The 18,481-nt window shown below is 40.1% G+C and overlaps 1 protein-coding gene across 1 annotated transcript in view; it reads right to left on the bottom strand.

Moving 5' to 3' along the window:
- Positions 1–2,250: 2,250 nt before the first annotated feature.
- Positions 2,251–18,481, bottom strand: part of slit1b (slit homolog 1b (Drosophila)) — a 47,553-nt gene continuing 31,322 nt past the window's right edge. Inside the window, exons 26-37 of the mRNA XM_088302599.1 lie at positions 13,410–13,573; positions 11,651–11,781; positions 10,322–10,416; positions 9,510–9,649; positions 9,323–9,416; positions 9,024–9,161; positions 7,365–7,593; positions 6,198–6,328; positions 4,663–4,817; positions 3,569–3,783; positions 3,356–3,473; positions 2,251–2,538 (exon numbers count right to left, since the gene is read on the bottom strand). Coding sequence (XP_088158725.1) covers positions 2,270–2,538; positions 3,356–3,473; positions 3,569–3,783; positions 4,663–4,817; positions 6,198–6,328; positions 7,365–7,593; positions 9,024–9,161; positions 9,323–9,416; positions 9,510–9,649; positions 10,322–10,416; positions 11,651–11,781; positions 13,410–13,573 — 1,879 coding nt within the window. The 3' untranslated portion in view covers positions 2,251–2,269. The remainder of the gene's footprint in view (positions 2,539–3,355; positions 3,474–3,568; positions 3,784–4,662; positions 4,818–6,197; positions 6,329–7,364; positions 7,594–9,023; positions 9,162–9,322; positions 9,417–9,509; positions 9,650–10,321; positions 10,417–11,650; positions 11,782–13,409; positions 13,574–18,481) is intronic.

Raw genomic sequence — 18,481 nt, 5'->3', positions numbered from 1 at the left:
ATATTTGCAACGGTATTGGTTGGATTTGCAATCCTTTGTGTGTGATGAGGCGTGGGGGGTGTGGCTCTATGTTGTCTTTTATGGTTGCGGGGTTGGAGGGGGGTTGCGTCAATCACCCATTAAAGCGCTACCTCTAGCTGTTAAGGCCTGCCCACTTTCTCCTCTTCCAATCCTGTCCTGGTGGCAGGTCAAAGGGGAAAGAACAAAACATAAGGAAATATGAACATCAAACACTTTGGCCTTCAACCAAGCAGAGATAATTTCACATAAAATAACGCACGTGTTTTAGTTTACAAAGATAATCCAGAATTTGCACTCAGCCTAATGTGTCTTAAAAATCATCAAAGGCACTTCGTATTCAACAACCTTGGTAGATTCAAATACTGCATGGTTTTCAAAAAACAAAACAAAAGTGCGTCTTCAATGATGCAGCATTCTTGTAAATATCTAAGGCAATAACATTTTTAAAACCAAACCTAACTGTAGCTTTTTATTTTGCACAACCAAAAATAACGATTTTTAGTGAACAAAAATAATTTATAGTCTCAATGAACTTGTTTTAGTAAACATGAAAGCCCTTCAATGCAAAATTTCGTTAACATCAAAGAAAATGGATGCCCTTTAAACAATGTGAAAGCACATTAGATGTTTTTGTTCAATTTAGAGTCCTTATCATCAAAACCTAATTGCGCGTTCTTGAAAACAAAAGACGATTTTGTTTTCGGAAACAAAAATATTACTCTTTATTAAATGCAGTTTTTTATAAACATCAAAGACAATGTTGTCTTTGTTATTGACAAAAAAATAGTATGAGCTTTGCTCAACCCGAAATACATGTTTTTCAGAAACACTAAAAACTATTTAGAGCATTAAACTAACCTGACATGCGTGTTTTCATAGCCATCACAGACAGTTTACAAGCCTGACAATATTTTTGTTTAATCAAAGACACCAAATTACTTAAAATGTGTTTTCAACAGCATCAAAATGTGTAAGAATTTCCAAAGAAACTAATATGTTTCATTAATTAAGTCTTTCAGACGAGCTAATGTATGTACTTTTGTTCACATCAAAGACAATTTAAGACTGCAACAAACAAGGTGGGAATCAAAGACCCGGCATATAGAAGCAGATGCTCTTTATTCCAATAAATTACAAAAAAAACTAGCACACAAGTCAACGTATATAAAAATACCATGAGCAAGTCTTATATATTATTTTACAATCTGTTAGCTTGTTATTTTTGAGTGTTCAGTAGACAAAAAGTTAAGTTGGGCGTCAAGTTGAAAACAAAGCAATCCAAAAAGTTAATAACAGATGTCACATTGGTATGAATAACCTTTTCAAAGCTATATTTATTGATCACAGGATAACTTCACTGACTCCTCTGAGCACAACGCAAAAGAGGCGTTTCACACATCAATCAACATGAAAGACAAACACCCATTATTGTGTCTTCGGGTGGCACGCTCACTGATTTGGTTTTCATGTTTGTGTGGTCTGACTGTGATGTCATCAGTAGCCAAACTCACACTTAGCTTAAAAAATCCCAACATCAAAGACAATGTAGTTTTCAGTAAACCTATTATGTTTTTTGAAAACATCAAAGACACGTTTCCATTAACATCAAAGATCATTTCCGACAAACCGTTTTCACAATTCAAGAGACTCGTCAATGAATCTAATGTACTTGCATTTTTGTCAACATTAAGAACCATTTAGTCGTCAAAGACGCAAGTGTTCAAACATCAAAAATAAAAAATAAAAATTTAGTTTTAGTTTTTTCTCTGACAAACCTACTGCACACATTCTTATAACATCAAAGACTATTTTATCTGGAATGAACTAATACATTTGTTAACATCAGAGACAATGTAGAGCTTTACATACCCAAATATGTGTGTTTTCGTTACCATCAGACAATTTTGTGATTTTGATAACTTAAACGTGCGTTTCTGTTCACATCAGAGTCCTTCAAGTCTTTTTGAAAAAAACACAGAAGACAGCTTGTCTTCAATGAACATACGTGAATACACGTGTTTTCGTAAAACATCAAAGACAAGTCAAAGAGTTTTGAATGAAAAGAATCAACGTGTTTTGTTAACTATGAGAAATTTTTTTTTTCCATTTTGAGTGAATTTTTTTCAGAAACACAGAAGACAATTTGGTCGGCAATAAAAAAATTTTTTGGTAACATCGAAGATGAGTTGGGGTGTGTGTGTGTGTGGGGGGGTGTGTGTGCGGGTGTGTGCGTGTATGTGTGTGTGTACTATACACATGTTTTACATCCACACTCGAGTGGCTTCTCCACATCTTGCGTCAAAGAGGTTCCGTCGTCGCACAGAAAGCTGATCCGGCGCCGCCGCAGCCTTAGGGGTGCACAGCAGGAAGAGGGTGCGGGGGCCCCTGGCAAGACCCCCTCTGACTGGCACCGGCCCTGGCACTCCACCCAGGAGAAGGTCTTGGAGGTCTGACAGAAGATCGCCCCCCGCTGGAGGCGGTGGTAATCGCGCGCGGGAACGCCCAAACACGGCAAGCCTGAGGGAAGTTAAGACGGTGACGACAGTGACGTTTGTCATCAATTAACAAAACAAACATTCATGTATTACAACAAAGGCAATTTAGCATCTCCAACAAACTTAACGTACAGATTTTGGGGTAAATTACAAAGATGGATTTGGTATCAATTTCAAAAACATTCTATGAAAATAGCATACATATTTTACGAACAAAGAGTCTTCAGTTGACCAAACACAAAATTTGTAAACAAATCAATTCAAGCAACCTAACATGATTTTTTTTTTGTTTCAACAAACCCAAGACAACATACAGGTAGTCTTCGAAATACCCTCAGCTAACCTTTTCGAAACATCAAAGACAGTTAAGTATGCAGTTAAACCATCGGACATTTTACCAAAGCGTCAAAGATAAATTAGGTTTGCGGAAGCCTGAGCAATTTTAGTTAACATCAAAGTGAAGACAAATTAAAGTCTTCAACAAGCCAAATTTTGCCCCATATTTTCTCAAACAACTACGTTAGTCTTCCACTAAATGTACACATTTATAATGTTCAATGGACTTTCACATTTTCCATTAACATTAAAGAGAATTTAAGAAGAAAAACTCCAACACTCCTAGCGTTCACATTTTTTGTGCACGTCAATAACATTTCAGTTTTTAAAAAAAACACATGAACTTTCATAAACATCACTCTTTGTCTTTTCAGCGAAAGTAATGCACTTGTTTTCAAAAACACGAACTATTTAGTCTTAAACTTTTATTAACAACTGTTTCTCGTTTTTGACCCCAAAAACATTTTGCAAACATCAAAACAACATGAGAGCATTCTACCAACCTAAAGCATCAGCGGCTCCTGTGACGTTGAACACGTCCCCTCCTCCATCAAGACCTTTTGTGATTGGCTGGTCACAATGTGGCCCCTCCCACCCCAACTGGCACACACACTGCACTCCCTGAGAGCCAGCAAAAAAAAAAAATCATAATAATGCTAAAAATCAAAGATTTGTTAATGTCAAAGCGTTAATTGTTGTCTTGCAATGTGTGTGACCTGGGCGCCCCCTACTGGTTGGCAGAGGCCGTGCACGCAGAGGAGCTCGTGGCAAGCGCGGCAGCCGGGCAGTACGCCCGCCTGCATGTGCCCACGCGTGAAGTCCTGAAGCTCATGGTTGATGTAAAGGTTCCGGATGCAGCCGTGGAAACCCGATGTATTGACGCCGTGAGAGGACAAAGAAAGTGAGGCGGCGACCGCCTCCTCGGGAAGGCCTGACAAAAACAAAACAAACATTCAACAACACAGTACTTGTCTTCAGTGCTTCAATGTGGGAGGAAACTGGAGTACTCGGAGGAAACCCACGCAGGCACGAGGAGACCATGCGAACTCCACACAGGATGGCCGGAGCCGGTTTCAAACCCACGACCTCCATGTTATGAGGCCATCGTGCTTACCAGTCGACCACCGTGCCGCCGACATCACCAAATATGAAGTATATTTAATTCAAAGACTGTTCTTTCTTTGATGATTGAATACGATCGAAACTAAGAACTCTTTACAGGCATTTTTCAATTTTCAAAACTGTCCACAAGCACCACACTCCAGCAGTGTTGGTTTGCAAGACCCAGTGTCAACTTGATCATGGTGTTTTGTCCTGAGATGATGTGCTAAAGACGTACAGCGAATATGGTACAACATTTGCAAAGTATGCAAATAATTTTTGAAGTGAATCAAACTGAGTTAAAATATTTAACTGATTTAAAAAAAATCATATATGAACCTCCAGAGTTAATGCATTAACTTTGACATTTCTCTCTCTCTCTCTCTCTCTCTCTCTATATATATATATATATATATATATATATATATATATATATATACATACATATATATATATATATATATATATATATATACATACATACATACATACATATATATATATATATATATGTGTATAAAACATGTATATTATATATATACTACTGTATAGTTTAAAAAATATTGTGTATTTTTCAATTGTTTGACTTATTTGAAAAATGTGAAATAATTAACACAGGCATCCTTGTTTTTGTGAAAGGTCCTGCTTTAGCAAAGCTTTTATCATGATCAAGAAAATCCATGTTAATGTTTAGCGTGAGTGTTGCAACCTCCCACGTAGAGCGGCGCGTCCATCCTGGCGGCCTGCCTGCGTCGCCGCCCGTCCAGCATGGCCGCTTGACCTCCGTCCACTGACAAGTTGAGCGTCCGTTCGAAGGTCAGCAGCTCCACAGTGTGGAAAAGACCGTCGTTCACCGTCTCCGAGCTGAACGTAACCACCACAAAAACATCAAAGACACTTGACTAAAGCCACTTTTCAAATAACATCTGTTTGCTCATAAACATAAAAAATTGAGCGAACCAAACAAACACATTTTAAGGCTTTCGAATTTTCACAAACATCAAAGACTTTCTTACGGGTTTTCATCATGTTTTTTAGGGTGAACCTAATGTATGCATTTTGTACAGTTTAGAGTCTTCAGGTACATGAGTGTGATTGTTTTGAAATGTTGCCAACAATTCACCCTTATCGTTTTAACATTTTTTTCACAAAAGACGCAAGATAATACAGTTTCCTGACTTTTTGCAAACATCAAAGACACTTTAGTCTTCATTAACCTTACGTTGGCAAACATCAAAGAAAATGTTGCCTCACGTTTTTGAGGACTCAAAGACTATTTCATGCAACATATGTGTTTATATCACCATCAAAGACAAAATAGTCAACGTTTATGAAAACACATACAACTAAATTGTCATTAATGCTCATAAACATGTAGATGCAGTTAATTGTTTGGAATTTTTACAAAAGTGACAACATTGTCTCAATGTCTGTGAAAACATGACTAAATTGCGCTGGATGTTTATGAAAACATTTTTGGGATGTTACTAAACATGTAACTACAAAGGAAACGTGTACAACTAAGTTGTCTTTGATGCTCATATTCAAGTGCAGCGTTCAGCATCACAAGCTTCATGATATTTTGAGGGGGCAAATAAAAAAAAATATGTTACGAATATTATTTAGATTTTCGAACGGTCGCCAGTTATGACTTTGGGGTGTGTTGACTCACGAGTTAGTATCCAATCACAAAACGCGTTCATCACCTGCAGCATAAGGCCAGCGAGAAGGCTCACTATAACCAACTCGTGATCTGATTGGCTATCAAAACTGTCTATCAACTATAAAAGCCCCCTTGAGCCACAGAACAGACGCCCGCACGATTGTATCTGAAGGCCTTGGATGAATAGTGCCTGCCACTGGTATTGTGAAATCTGCCTGGCAACAAGAGCAAGTTGAATTCTGATTGGATAAAAACTCTAACCTAAAAATTCAACACTAGGATATAATATGACATCAATGTGAAGAATATGATCATGATTTCTTAATTATGTTCGGCCAGCAGTGAAAGCCATGACTGCCCACCACTGCTAAAAACATTTTTTTCCTATTATGCCACACACTTGTTTTGGTAAACATCAAAGACAATTTAGAGCGCTGAACCAATCTAGCGTAGTTTTGGTTAACATCAAAGACAATACCATATGAATGATTTTGTATGCATCCAAAACTTTTGAATGCAGGGGTTCAAAGAGTGTTGTCTGAGGCGAGCATAGGTGACTTTTATTCACCATACGTTCCCACCTGTATATGGCGGTGGCGGGCTGGTTTCCGGGGTCATAGGTGACCCTGACGTGACCTTGATGAAGCTCCACAGCGATTGGTTCTTTATCGCCATTAAACAACAATATGCCGTTTTCATCCCCCGTAGACACCTGAAACATTAGTTGAGATTTATCTAATTTACTTCCATTGAACTAATTGAACTTTTTACTCCTAATATTTTTTTTCTTGGAATATTTTTTTCTTGATGCTCTTAAAATGCAACTCAATACAATTTTATTTTCTCATAATAATACAACTTTACTCTTATGACGTAACTTTACAAATGTTAGATGGCAATATTTTTGCTGATATAACTTTATTCTCATAATATGGTCTTAATACTATATTACAATTTAATTCTCTGTAAATCTGAATATTTTTGCATAAAAGTAGAAATTCCACACAATACTTTGACTTTATACTCATAATATTATTATTATTATTTTTTTAAATCACTATTCCTTCTCAGACAATAGTTCTTAATTCTCTCAACATTCTGGTATTTTTCTTGGATGTTTGTAAACTTTTTCTTTACAATTTATTTGCAAGAATTCTACGGTACTTTATTTTTGTAAATTTTGCAAAAATGACAAATTTATACTGTGAATATATATATATATATATATATATATATATATATATATATTTTTTTTTTTTTTTGTACAAAATTCTCTTACTTTTTTTCCCACAATATTTTAATTTTACTCTTGGCATATTTTCTTGATGCTATGACGTAATTACAGCAATATTACAGCTCTATTCTGGTAAGATTGTTACCTTTTTCTCCTCAAATAAAATCAACAAATTTTCCCCTGAATTCTTGAAGGCTAGAACGTTATTCTTGGAGTATTTTGACTTCATTCTCTTCAAATACTGAATTATTTTTAAATTCTAAAATTACAAATTCCTTCTTGTAATATTGCAAAATTTTCTCTTAATATCATATTGTAAGTATGGCAATATGGGGATATTTTAACAATATTTCAATTATTCCGTGACTATTTGTATTCCACATTACAATTTATTCTTGGAGCGTTTTGACTTGAGTCTCTTAAAATCCAAACTGTTTTTTCAAAAAATTACAAATGTCGTCATTTGTAAGTCTTTATTTGTTCTCTTAATCAGTGGCATCATCAGTGCGCTTACCTGCATGGTGATGTTGCCTTGGGGGAGGTTCTTGACATCGAAGAGTTGGACGTAAGCGTCTCTGTTGACAAAGTTGACACTGACCAGCTTCTCGCAGGAGGGACCCTCGAAGCCCGCCGGGCACTGGCACTGCGCCGCGCCCATCTTCTCCAAGCAGGGGGCGCCGTTCTGGCAACGAGCCAGTTGGCAGGGCGACGCTGGGGGTGGTGACACCTCGCAAAAGTCGCCGCTGGCCACAAAAAAAAAAACGGCGAGTTACACCCTGACCTGGTTGCCAGCCAAATGCAGGGTACACAAAGACAAACAACCATCCGCTCTCACACTCATACCTAAGGGCAATTTAGAGTATCCAATCAACCTGCCATGCATATCTTTGGAATGTTGGAGGAAACCGGAGTGCCCGGAGAAAACCTACGCAAACCAGAACATGCAAACTCCACACAGGAAGGCTGGAGCCAGAATCTAACCCGGCACCTCTGTCCTGTGACCTGGGGCGCTTGCCAGGGATTTTGGACCTATGAAAATAAATTTTACTGGGTCCTCCCACAGCCAGCCAATAGGCAGGTTTAAAATTGTGATACCCTTTTACCTAAAACTATGCATTCTATTTTTGACTACTCTCATTTGTGCAAACAATATGTCAGTTACTTAGCAGCGTAAGCACTGAAAAGATAACACAATTCATGTAGGTTCAATTATTTTTTGCAAGACTGAGACGGTCCTATATCCCAAAACCATATCTTTCTTTAAATAATTTAACATAAAATCTTCAGATTAATTACCAGAAAATCCAAAATTTAAATACTATATACCCTCTTTCATTCAAATGAAACACAATTCTAATCTGTGGAGAAACAAATAAAATCTCTGCAAACACCACCAAAAACAAAATGGCCATTTGCCTTTGATAATTTATTGTAATCTGAACACTGTCATCTAGAACAAGAACCAACAAGCTGTTGCTCCAGAACGTTCAATCACACGAACCACTAACCCACCTTGCCTATGAAAGACCTGGGTGACATATTGTCGACCCTGGGCTTCTTTTCCCTGCCTAAGCTTCTTGGCTTTCTGTTTTAGGCTACCGGACTTCAGGGCATCTTGCTGTCTCCGCCTCCACTCATTGTCTGATAACGTGAAAAGATGTGGTCCCTGCAGGCTGGAGCAGGTGGACTGGACCATTTGACGTAAATGAAGAGGGAGAGGCATTGAGAAAGTATCTTAAACAAATACACTTACTGTTGTCAACAATGCATTGTAAACTAAGTCAATATGGGTCGTTGGACGTTTATTACTGAATGTCATATAAAATACATGTTTTTTTTCTTATTTTTGTTTACTTTTTCCTTAATTTTACTCTACTTTTTAAAAATATACACTCCACTTTACTGACTTTAGTGTGTTTTTTAATTAATTCTGTGTAAAACATTACCCTCTTGAAGTTACAATTTATTAAAATAATAACTTCACAATTGTATTCTCATGAAATTATATTGATTTTTACAACTTTTTTCTGGACAAGAAAAATAAAAACTTTTTTCAAATGACTTCTTCCTCATAACAGATGATCCTCCCTGTCCCCATGAGTCCGTCGAACGTGGGTTCCACTGAATGACAAGTTTACTCTGCCAAGACTTGTCTAGGTTGTGTGGGACATACGTGTATCCCTGCGCGCACACGCAGGTGTATCCGTCCAGGTGGTCCACGCACTGCGCCGCATTCTGACAGCGGTGGTCCGCACACTCGTCGTAGTCCAGGCTGCAGTCCGGACCCACCCAACCCGGGATGCACACGCACCTCACACAAATCAAGGATAGAACATCATGAAGATTGATCAGCAATCTAATTAACGACAACAATGTACAGGACAGTACAGTATAGTAACACTACCACTACTACTAATAATAGTGTGTGTGTGAGTGTGTGTGTGAGTGTGTGCATGTTTGTGCATGTGTCACCTGTGTCCAGTGGGCGTGCTGACACAGGTGGCCTGATTCTTGCAGGCGTTCCTTGCGGGCGCACAGACATCCTGCTCTTCCTGGCAAAACAGACCTAACCCGCCAATGTCAGCACAAAACACACATCACACAGCCTGATTGGCCGGGAGACACTGCGGAGGCGGGGCCACGAGTGCAGCACTCATACCATCTCGTCCAGGCGGGCACAGGCAAGTGTAGTTGCCCACGCCATCCACACAGGTGGCCCCGCTCTCGCAGCCGTGGTCCTGGCAGTCGTCGGCATTGACCTCGCAGTAGACGCCGTGGAAGCCCAGCGTGCACGCACAACTACACGGAAACAAAGCAACAAAAAAACAAAACATGTTAATGAGGCGTGTGCAGCATCTCGTGCTAAGTCAGATACGGGATGAGTGAGACTCATTAGCTGGCCGGCCTGTCAAAACTGTGACATCACGCATTTAGCACTTTACAACCAACACACATGTGAAACAATTCAACTCACACGTATTAGTCAATTAACACAACTATAAGTTTATTACTATATCAAATACATGTAAAAAGTCAATCCAACCATAATAAAGACGGTATAGTCTTTCAATGCAATTGTAATACTGCATGACAAGAGTAATTCCTTATTTCACAGAGCAAATGAAGTAGAAACCTTAAAATTAAAAATCTGTTATCTTCCATGAAGAAAGTCAAATATTCCTTGAAAATTTTTATTTTGCAAGCGAAAGTAATCATTTTAAGGCAGGAAATTGAAAGCATTCTGACAAGAAAAGTATTCAAACGTTTTGCGAGAATACCTATATGGCACTTCATTCACCCAATATTACAACAAAGATATTTTATTGTCATAAAATGACCAAATTGTCTTTGGATATAGTTCTGTGAAAATACAACTTCAGTCTCATAGTATTCCGACTTGAAGATATCGACACTTAGTAACACCTTCACAACGCCCTGGTTTCAGTGTCTTTGTCTATATTTCTTTGGTACCTGAAGCCGCTTGTCTGCTCGTCACTGAGACAAGTTCCTGCATTGATGCAAGGGTTACTGACACATGCGTCCACGGGAGTCTCACAATGTTGGCCCTGTACACACACACACACACACACACACACGCACACACGCGCGCACGCACACGCGCACACGCACACGTAGTAAATGTCTCCCATAAACACAGATATATATATTTTTAAGCACAACAAAAAAAACTGACGACAGATTGTGGAGTGATGCATTTTTACATGCTAGTTCCTGTTTCAACGGAGGAAGACAAGTGGACTGTCCAATCCATTTTTGATTCTACGGTGGAGCAAAATCGGGGTGCGGTTTTCATTGTGATTTTTAAAGTAGCTTAAAGCCCAATAAGTCATTGTGGTTTCAAAAGAGACAAAAATGTCTTTTACATTATTGCTTGTTAGCTCGCAGGCTACTTCCTGGTCACAAAGGAAGATGACCAGACAGTCGCAATTTTCATTCTTATTGTGAGGGAGAAAACGACTGGCATAAACGGCACAATGAGAAAAGGGGGAAAAAACCAAGTGTTGTATTTTTGTTTGTTAACTAGCAGGTTATTTCCTTGTTCAGGGAGAACAATGACAAAATCGTAACATTTGTTTTTTGGGCAAACTGAACCTATTTGTATAAAAAAATAAAATAGGATAAAGAAGTTATTCTGGGCACATAAGTTGAACAAAATTATAATAAAAAATAAAATAATAATAATAATAATAATAATAATTTAAAAAATATATTTCGTTTGTGAATTTTTTTTCGTAGTCCAGGCTACTTCTTGATTGAGGCAGTTGGACAAATCGGCTTTTACCATTTTGGATTCATTTCAATTGGGATGACAACAGTAAAAACTAAAACATAATTCTTGTCAGAAAACTGAAAATAATGTCTCTCTCTCGACACATTTATATTTGTTAGCGAGCTGATGACTTCTTGTTTCAGGGAGTTTTGCTACATTCAAGGAAGGTGGGAGGTCGGATTTATCCCGGTTATGACCTCAAAGCATACTGAGCGTTAACAGTTATGTTTATGTAACAAAAAAAACATCTATGTTAATAATCTTGTAGATTATGCTTAGTCATTCACGGTCGGTTTCTCCATGGGAGTCATCTTTGTCGATTGGCGTCAAATTGAAGCTGGTCGGTCAAGTCGAAGTCCTTTGTTCAACCCCTACCTCTGGGACTGTCGGGTTTTTTTTATATTTTGGACTTGTGGTGGGTGTCTATTGTGATTATTGACACTTTAAATCAAAAACCAAAATTGAAACACACAGAAGAAAAGACGCACACACGTAATGTGTATATATACCGTAAATCCGTCCTTGCAGGTGCACGTGTAGAGCTGGGAGTGCGAGTGCAGGCCTTTGCAGAGGCCTTGATTGTGGCACGGCGACGACGCACACGGGTTGCACTTGGCCACCACGCTGGCCTCAACAGATCCTGAGCACACACTCATCATATACACAACATACGAGTAGATTTAGTAGAGTTCATTTTTTTGCTTGTAAAATGCCAGCGTTCTCAGAGTATTTTTGCTTTTGAATGGCATTTTGGTCATATTTTTTATTGTCATCTTCATTTTTTTAGTAACAACATGACAATTTGAGATTTTTTTTGAGAAATATTACTTTTTTTCTTCTCAAAATCTCTTCACCCATCCATCCTCTGTACCGCTTCTCCTCACAAGGGTCGTGGGGGTGCTGGAGCCTATCCCAGCTATCTTCGGGCAGTAGGCAGGGGACACCCTAAACTGGTTGCCAGCCAATTGCAGGGCACACAGAGACGAACAACCATACGTAGGGGCAATTTAGAGTATTCAATCAACCTGCATGTTTTTGGAGTGTGGGAGGACACTGGAGCATGCAAACGTCACACAAGAAGGCCAGAGCCGGAATCGAACCCACGACTCAAAATCTCTTATTTATTATTATTCATTTTCACAACCATAAGGCGCACTGAAAAGTCTTCAATTTTCTCTAAAGAAGGCAAAGACGACCCAAAGGACAGAACTCACAACATCTCTCTGAGCAGTCATCTGATTCGCTGAGACATCAACAAAATGAAGTGTAATAGGTGAGATTCACCTTTACGTGACAGACACTGCCTGAAGAAAAGTTACCAGCCAAAGTCCTCAATAAGGCCAATGAAAAGGGCTGAATGGACAAAATGAGTGGCTGAGCGAGGCATACGTAAAATGCCCGGATGTTTGATTGCACACGTCACCGTCCCTGTTGATCTGTGATGCAATCTCACAGCAGGTGAGCACTTTGATGGACTTGTGGGTGAGGACTGATCAAAAATTAATTTGAGTACAACCGAACCAAACTCAATTTTGCTTCAGCTGCCTTTTTAAAAAGATACACTCGCACGCATGCTAACGTATGTTTTAGCGTGCATGCATGCTAAGCTGAGGTATGTTTTAAAATGCTGGAGTCCGATTATACGGTGCGCCGTGTGGTTGCGAAAATACAGTAGGTTTTTTTTCTTTGCTCAAGTTTTTTTGTTTAGTTAATATAGCATCTCAGTTTTTCAGACGTTTTTTTTCTTCTTCCAAAATGGCGACGTTCTTCAAGAATATATTTGTTTTACTTTAGAATTACTTTTTCTTGTAAAATTATGACTTTGATTCTGTAATCATTCTCGCACTAGGACATTGTTTTGTTCTAATTATTTGTAATCATTTCCTACTGAAATCTCACAACTTAATGTTGGGAATATTATGATTTTATTCACATATAAGCACACATTTTTTCACATTTTACACCATATTTTTCAGAAACCAGTCCAACTTCATTCATGTAGTACATGTTTCCTCATTTCCCCATTTTTCCCTCTCTAAATTAGAAGTTCTTCATATTTAGGTTTTTTTCAGGTAATTTTTTTAATGTCATCATAGCATTTTCAGATTAGATTTTTTTTTCTTTCAAAGAATTTTGTCAAAGTTTAATGTTGTTTTTCTTTTCTTGTTAAAATGGTTTTTGGTCCAAATTAAAACGATATATTTGTCGGACTCCATGTTTAATCATGCACTATGTAAGGCGTGTGAAGCCGGTGGCGCTGCGTCTTACCCTGGCAGAGGAATCGTTCAGGGGGCGTGGTGAGCAGGAGCTTGCCCTCCATGCCGGGTGGTCCGCTGCAGCGCGCGATGCCAGGCTCCTTGTAGCCACTCTTCAGCCACTCCGACAACCAGAGCAGGCGGCAGTCGCAGTACAACGGGTTGGAGCCGATGGCTCTGGCGGATGTTGTTATCAAAAGGAGACACCACAATCGGACACAAAATCAACTTGCTGTTGAGTTGGCTTCCTTTCTTCTTCTTTTTTGTTTTTTTATTCTTTCCGATCCACTTTTCTTCCTTTTTCGTTGTCTTATCTTTCTTGCATCTGGCCTTCCTTTCTTCTATCCTTCCTGAATTTCTTTTTTCCTTCTATCTTTCCTTCCTTTCTTCACGCATCCATTTGCTTTCCTCCTTTCTTAATTTCCTCTTTCCTTTTGTCTTTCATCTTTCCTTCCCTTGTACCCTCCTTCCTTTCTTCCTTCCACCTTCATCTTTTCTTCTAACATCCCTCCCATCTCTTCTTACGATCGCTTTTTCCACTTTTGCATTTGTTTGTCTCTGTTTTCTTATTTTCCCTATTTTGCCCCCATTTCTTCCTTCCATTTCTCTGACTTCATCTTTGCCGTTTTCTCTTCTCCAACTTTTTCCTTTCTTCCCACTTTCCTTCCCTCCCTCACTCCCTTTTGCCTCCAGTCTTTCTATTCAAATTTCTTCATTTTGCCCCCTTACATTCTGCCTTTTCTCCCCAATTTGCTTCCTTCGTGTCTTCCTTCCTTCCTGTTATTCTTCCCTTTGTGACATCATTTCCTAACCCTCTCACCCACGGCTTTCCTTTCATGTGTCCTCTCAGAGGTGACACAGAGGTCTCACATGTTTGAAACTGATATTGATTGTCATCATGGTGCACGTTTGAATCTTCACGTGCACGCTGATGATCAATATCATCGTCACTATGGAGCTCTTCTGCCTCTGTGGATTTTTTCATACGGCAGGAACACGTCTAACAAACACATTCAGGTGCACGCATGTATGCCACGTGTATATGTGCACGCACGTGCAATGAGGACATCCATCCAAATTGCCACACAAAGAGTACATTCAGGTGCAAATGCAAACACGTACATATAAGATAAATGCATGTGTGAAGTATATATCTGTACACACAAGTATAAGGCAGTACACGTCCGCTTAACATGCAAATGCAAACACACACACACACACATATTCAGGTATAAACATGTACACATAAGGTACATCCATGCATCCAAAGGGTTTCGAGGTACACATACGTTAAATGTGAGGCAGGACACACTCACACAGGAACACACCCACATGGACAAGCATATAGAAGTAAATAAAAGTATACATGTAGCGAACCCAGCCAGACAATGGTGAAGCGTACTGATGTTCCAGTCTTTTATTCCTTTTGTTGTCTTGATTTCATTGTGGAAACACCCTAAGAGCTTGTTCCCATTCCAGCCAGGTGCTTGCAGCCTTAGAAAGTTTTCGTTAGATTGCGTAAAACTGATTTCTTGATCGGCAATGTCAAGATCGTTAAACTTTTCCTTCTCCTTTTCCTTCCTTTCCTCTCCTTTCCTTTCCTTTCCTTTGGAAACGCCCCCTTAAATAGCGTAATGTTAATGTATACTTCCTGCTCATACCGGAAGCGCACCAAACTAAAAGCATATGGCATCCAAATTATAACTTCAAAATAAAGTATCAAACAAATGCACTTGTGAGTTCGTTACACTCCCACCAAATCATTCGTAAATAATGGAAGGGTATTTGGTTTACATTAGGTACGAATGATTTCTGACCGTAAATAGAATTTCGCTAATGAGATAACTTGGGCAAGAGCAAAATACTTTCAGTTATCGAGTGAGTCTAATCAGCTTCTAAAAGCAGGACTAGCTTGTGAACTGGGCGCTCCACTGTGGACAGCTTGTGGAGGCGCTCTCCTTCCTTTCCGAGCTCCTTGTCTACAGGGCAGACCTTAACTCTCCTTCCAAGCCCATCTTTGTCAATAGTAGTTTCAGATACTTTGTTCAATCTCCACTGATTCCAGAGTGCGTCTCTTTTTTTTTCTCCTTTTTTCCCATGTAGAACGACACTGCCCTGTCGATTCCCGGAGTCCAGAAACCGATGAAGCTAATTTCCTTATTTTTAAGACCTTTGCCGGGATGGTTTGCCTTTTCGTGGAAATGACCAATAATCATCTTCATAATGTGATGATCTCTTGGGATGATTGTCGGGTGCTCTCCCACCCTGAGGACTCCATCCTTATCAGGGAATGGATCAAGAGAGTACAGTGGACTGTGAGATGGTAAGGAATTCACTTTAAGTAACAATTTAAAGTCTGCTGGATAGACACCTTTTTGGAGTTTCTTAATTAAGCGATATTCTGCCTCTTCGTCTGTTACAGTGGTAAGGTTATCAAATGAGAGATCTATACTTTCCATATTGACTGCGAGTTCAGAAGGTAGCATGCCTTTTTTGGACGTCCCGGTCATTTCACACTTGTGGAGTCTGTGACCGCCTGTGGCGCAGAGTTCACAAGCTTCTCTGGCAATTTCAATGGCCTCTTCTTTGCTTCCAACACTTGTCAGGCTGTTGTCGACGTAGGGATCTCTCCTGATGAACTTCAAACCCTTTGAATCGATGTTGCTGTTCTCCTTGCCACCCTTAATGTCGAATTCTAAGATACGAATAGCATCGGCCGGTGTCGCTGGAGGCAGCTCCTTTACCATTACCCTGTGACACAGGCGGCTCATGCTCTGTGACTCATAGCTTTGTGATGATCTCCCTACAATGCTCCATCCAAGATCCGTCCGTATAGCATAGGGTTCCTCATCACCTCCCAAAATTACTTGCCTAGGCGCCATGGCTCGAGAGCAGTTGTAGCCTATCAGAAGTGCTACCTCACAGTCTTTCAGTGGTTGAAGCTCATCTACTATTCCCTTGAGATGACTCCATTGCTCAGCAGTCTCGCAAGTGGGAATGTGAGCGCGATTTACTGGTATGCAATCCTTTGTGTAGGTAACTGGAAGATCAACCTGAACAGCAGAGCTATATCCTCTCACACAAAGGCCAAAAACAGTTTGACTAGGGATGACTATGTTTGTGCCACTCATGGTAGTCAGTTTCAACTTAACTGGGTGTCTTTCAGCCTTGAGGCTGTCGCTCACTTCCTGGCTGATGAATGTCGTATCACTTTGGGTGTCCAGCATGGCGTAAACAAGTTTCTCCACAGTTGGATCAGCTTTGGAAGACACCCACACTGGCACCACCATTGTTGTGCAGGACACGCCCTTGCTCGTGACACTGAGTGAAGTAGCATCATGACTGGACCTAATTTCTGTGGAAGACCTTTCCTTTTTATAGTTGTAGTCATGAAGAACTGTTGGATGCTTCCCTTTGCAATTGTCACAGAGGAGGCGATGACGACACTCCTTTGCACCGTGGCCATATTTCAAGCAACCATAGCAGAGTTTATTTTCTTTTATGTAGTTGCGTCGTTCGAACAGTGACATTTCTTTGAACTTGGAACATGAATGGAGCTGATGCTTCGCATCTTGACAAAGTATGCATATGGACTTAAACTTTTTCTGCTCTGTCTTTGGGATTTCATCTGTAGCTGTGTTAGTTGCGAAAACACTAGCCTTGTTTGTCTTTAAGTCTCTGGCTGTTCTTTTCTCAGGATTAGAACCTGATGAACGAAGTACATGGAGGGATGTGATTGGATTACAGGCAATCTCTGCTTCGCTAGACACAAATATTGCGAACTCCTTGAAACTCGGGAATTCCTGTCTTTCATTCAGGCTTTGTGTTACGTGCCGGTTCCAGCGCGAAGCTGCCCAATCTGGTAGTTTCTGGACCAGCTTCTGGTTCTCCTCACAGTCATTCAATATGTCAAGGCCTTTAACGTGAGGCATGGCATCTCGACAGGCATTAAGGAAGTCTGAGAAGTTTCGGAGTCCTTCGGCATCTTTAGATAGAATCCTGGGCCAGTTAGATAACCTTGCTCTGAATGCTCTTTGTATGCTAAATGGATGACCAAAGCGATGGTTTAACTTGTTCCAGGCATCCTGGTAGGCCCCATCATCAGTTCGGAAGAAGGTCCCATCTAAGACATGAAGTGCTTGTCCACCAACATATTTCCTTAAATAGTACAGTTTTTCAGCAGGAGTGATTACTCTTTGGTCAACAAGAGAGGAGAATGCTGCTTTCCATTCAGTGAATCGCATGGGATCACCAGTGAAAATGAATGGCTCAGGAACTGGGAGCCTATTCAATGCTAAGCTATCTTGAAAGACATGAGCAAGAGTGGAAATCTCGTTATGAGAGGCAGTTGCAGCCGGCAATGGCGGGACAGCAGTTGCCGGCAGTATTTTGGCGTCTTGGTCCTTTTCCTTGCCCAGGCAGTCAAGAGCTTCACGTTCCATTTCCTTATTGTACATGCTCAGCTTGCCTTTAGCTACTCGTACTACCTTTTCCGCCTGCAAACAATGCAAATCATGTCTTTGTGTTTCCTTTTCTGCCTGCAAACGATGCAACTCATGCCTGTGTGCTTTGAGTGCTTCTAAAGCTGTCAATTGTTGCTCTTCTAGCTGTCTTATCACTGCCTTTTGTTTCTCTTCTGCTATCATCAACTCATAATTTATCTCCTTCGGCGATAGTTCGCCTGCTGCCTCTGCACGTTTAGCTGTCATGTCTGAAGTCGCAGAGTGCTGGTCAGACTTACTGTGGCAGGTGGAGGAGACAGAAGATCCAAAAACAGACCTTCCATAGTCGCGGTGTAGTAGTTCATGGAGGCGGTGTCTCTCCTGTTCCTCATTGAACATCCCTTCATCATCTATTGCTCTGTTGTGGGCGATGATTATCAGTTCTGTGGTAACGGATTCACAAGTATCAACTCGTCTTCTTACTGCGATGGTTGGGGTGGAGAGCTCCCTAATTGCAAAATATATGTCCATAATATCATCCTTGGCATTTTTAAGATCCTCAATAAGTGGCCAGAGCTCATCTTCCGTCATCGGCGACTTAAGTTGATGTCTTGCTTTACGTACCGTGAGTTTCCAATTCTCA

This window comes from Idiotropiscis lumnitzeri, chromosome 8, assembly GCF_059441095.1.
Source record: "Idiotropiscis lumnitzeri isolate Australia: NSW breed Sydney's pygmy pipehorse chromosome 8, RoL_Ilum_1.0, whole genome shotgun sequence".
In the NCBI taxonomy this organism is placed as follows: Eukaryota; Metazoa; Chordata; class Actinopteri; order Syngnathiformes; family Syngnathidae; genus Idiotropiscis; species Idiotropiscis lumnitzeri.
The sequence above is the reverse complement of the archived record's forward strand: the minus strand, read 5'-3'. Positions and strand labels throughout refer to the sequence as shown.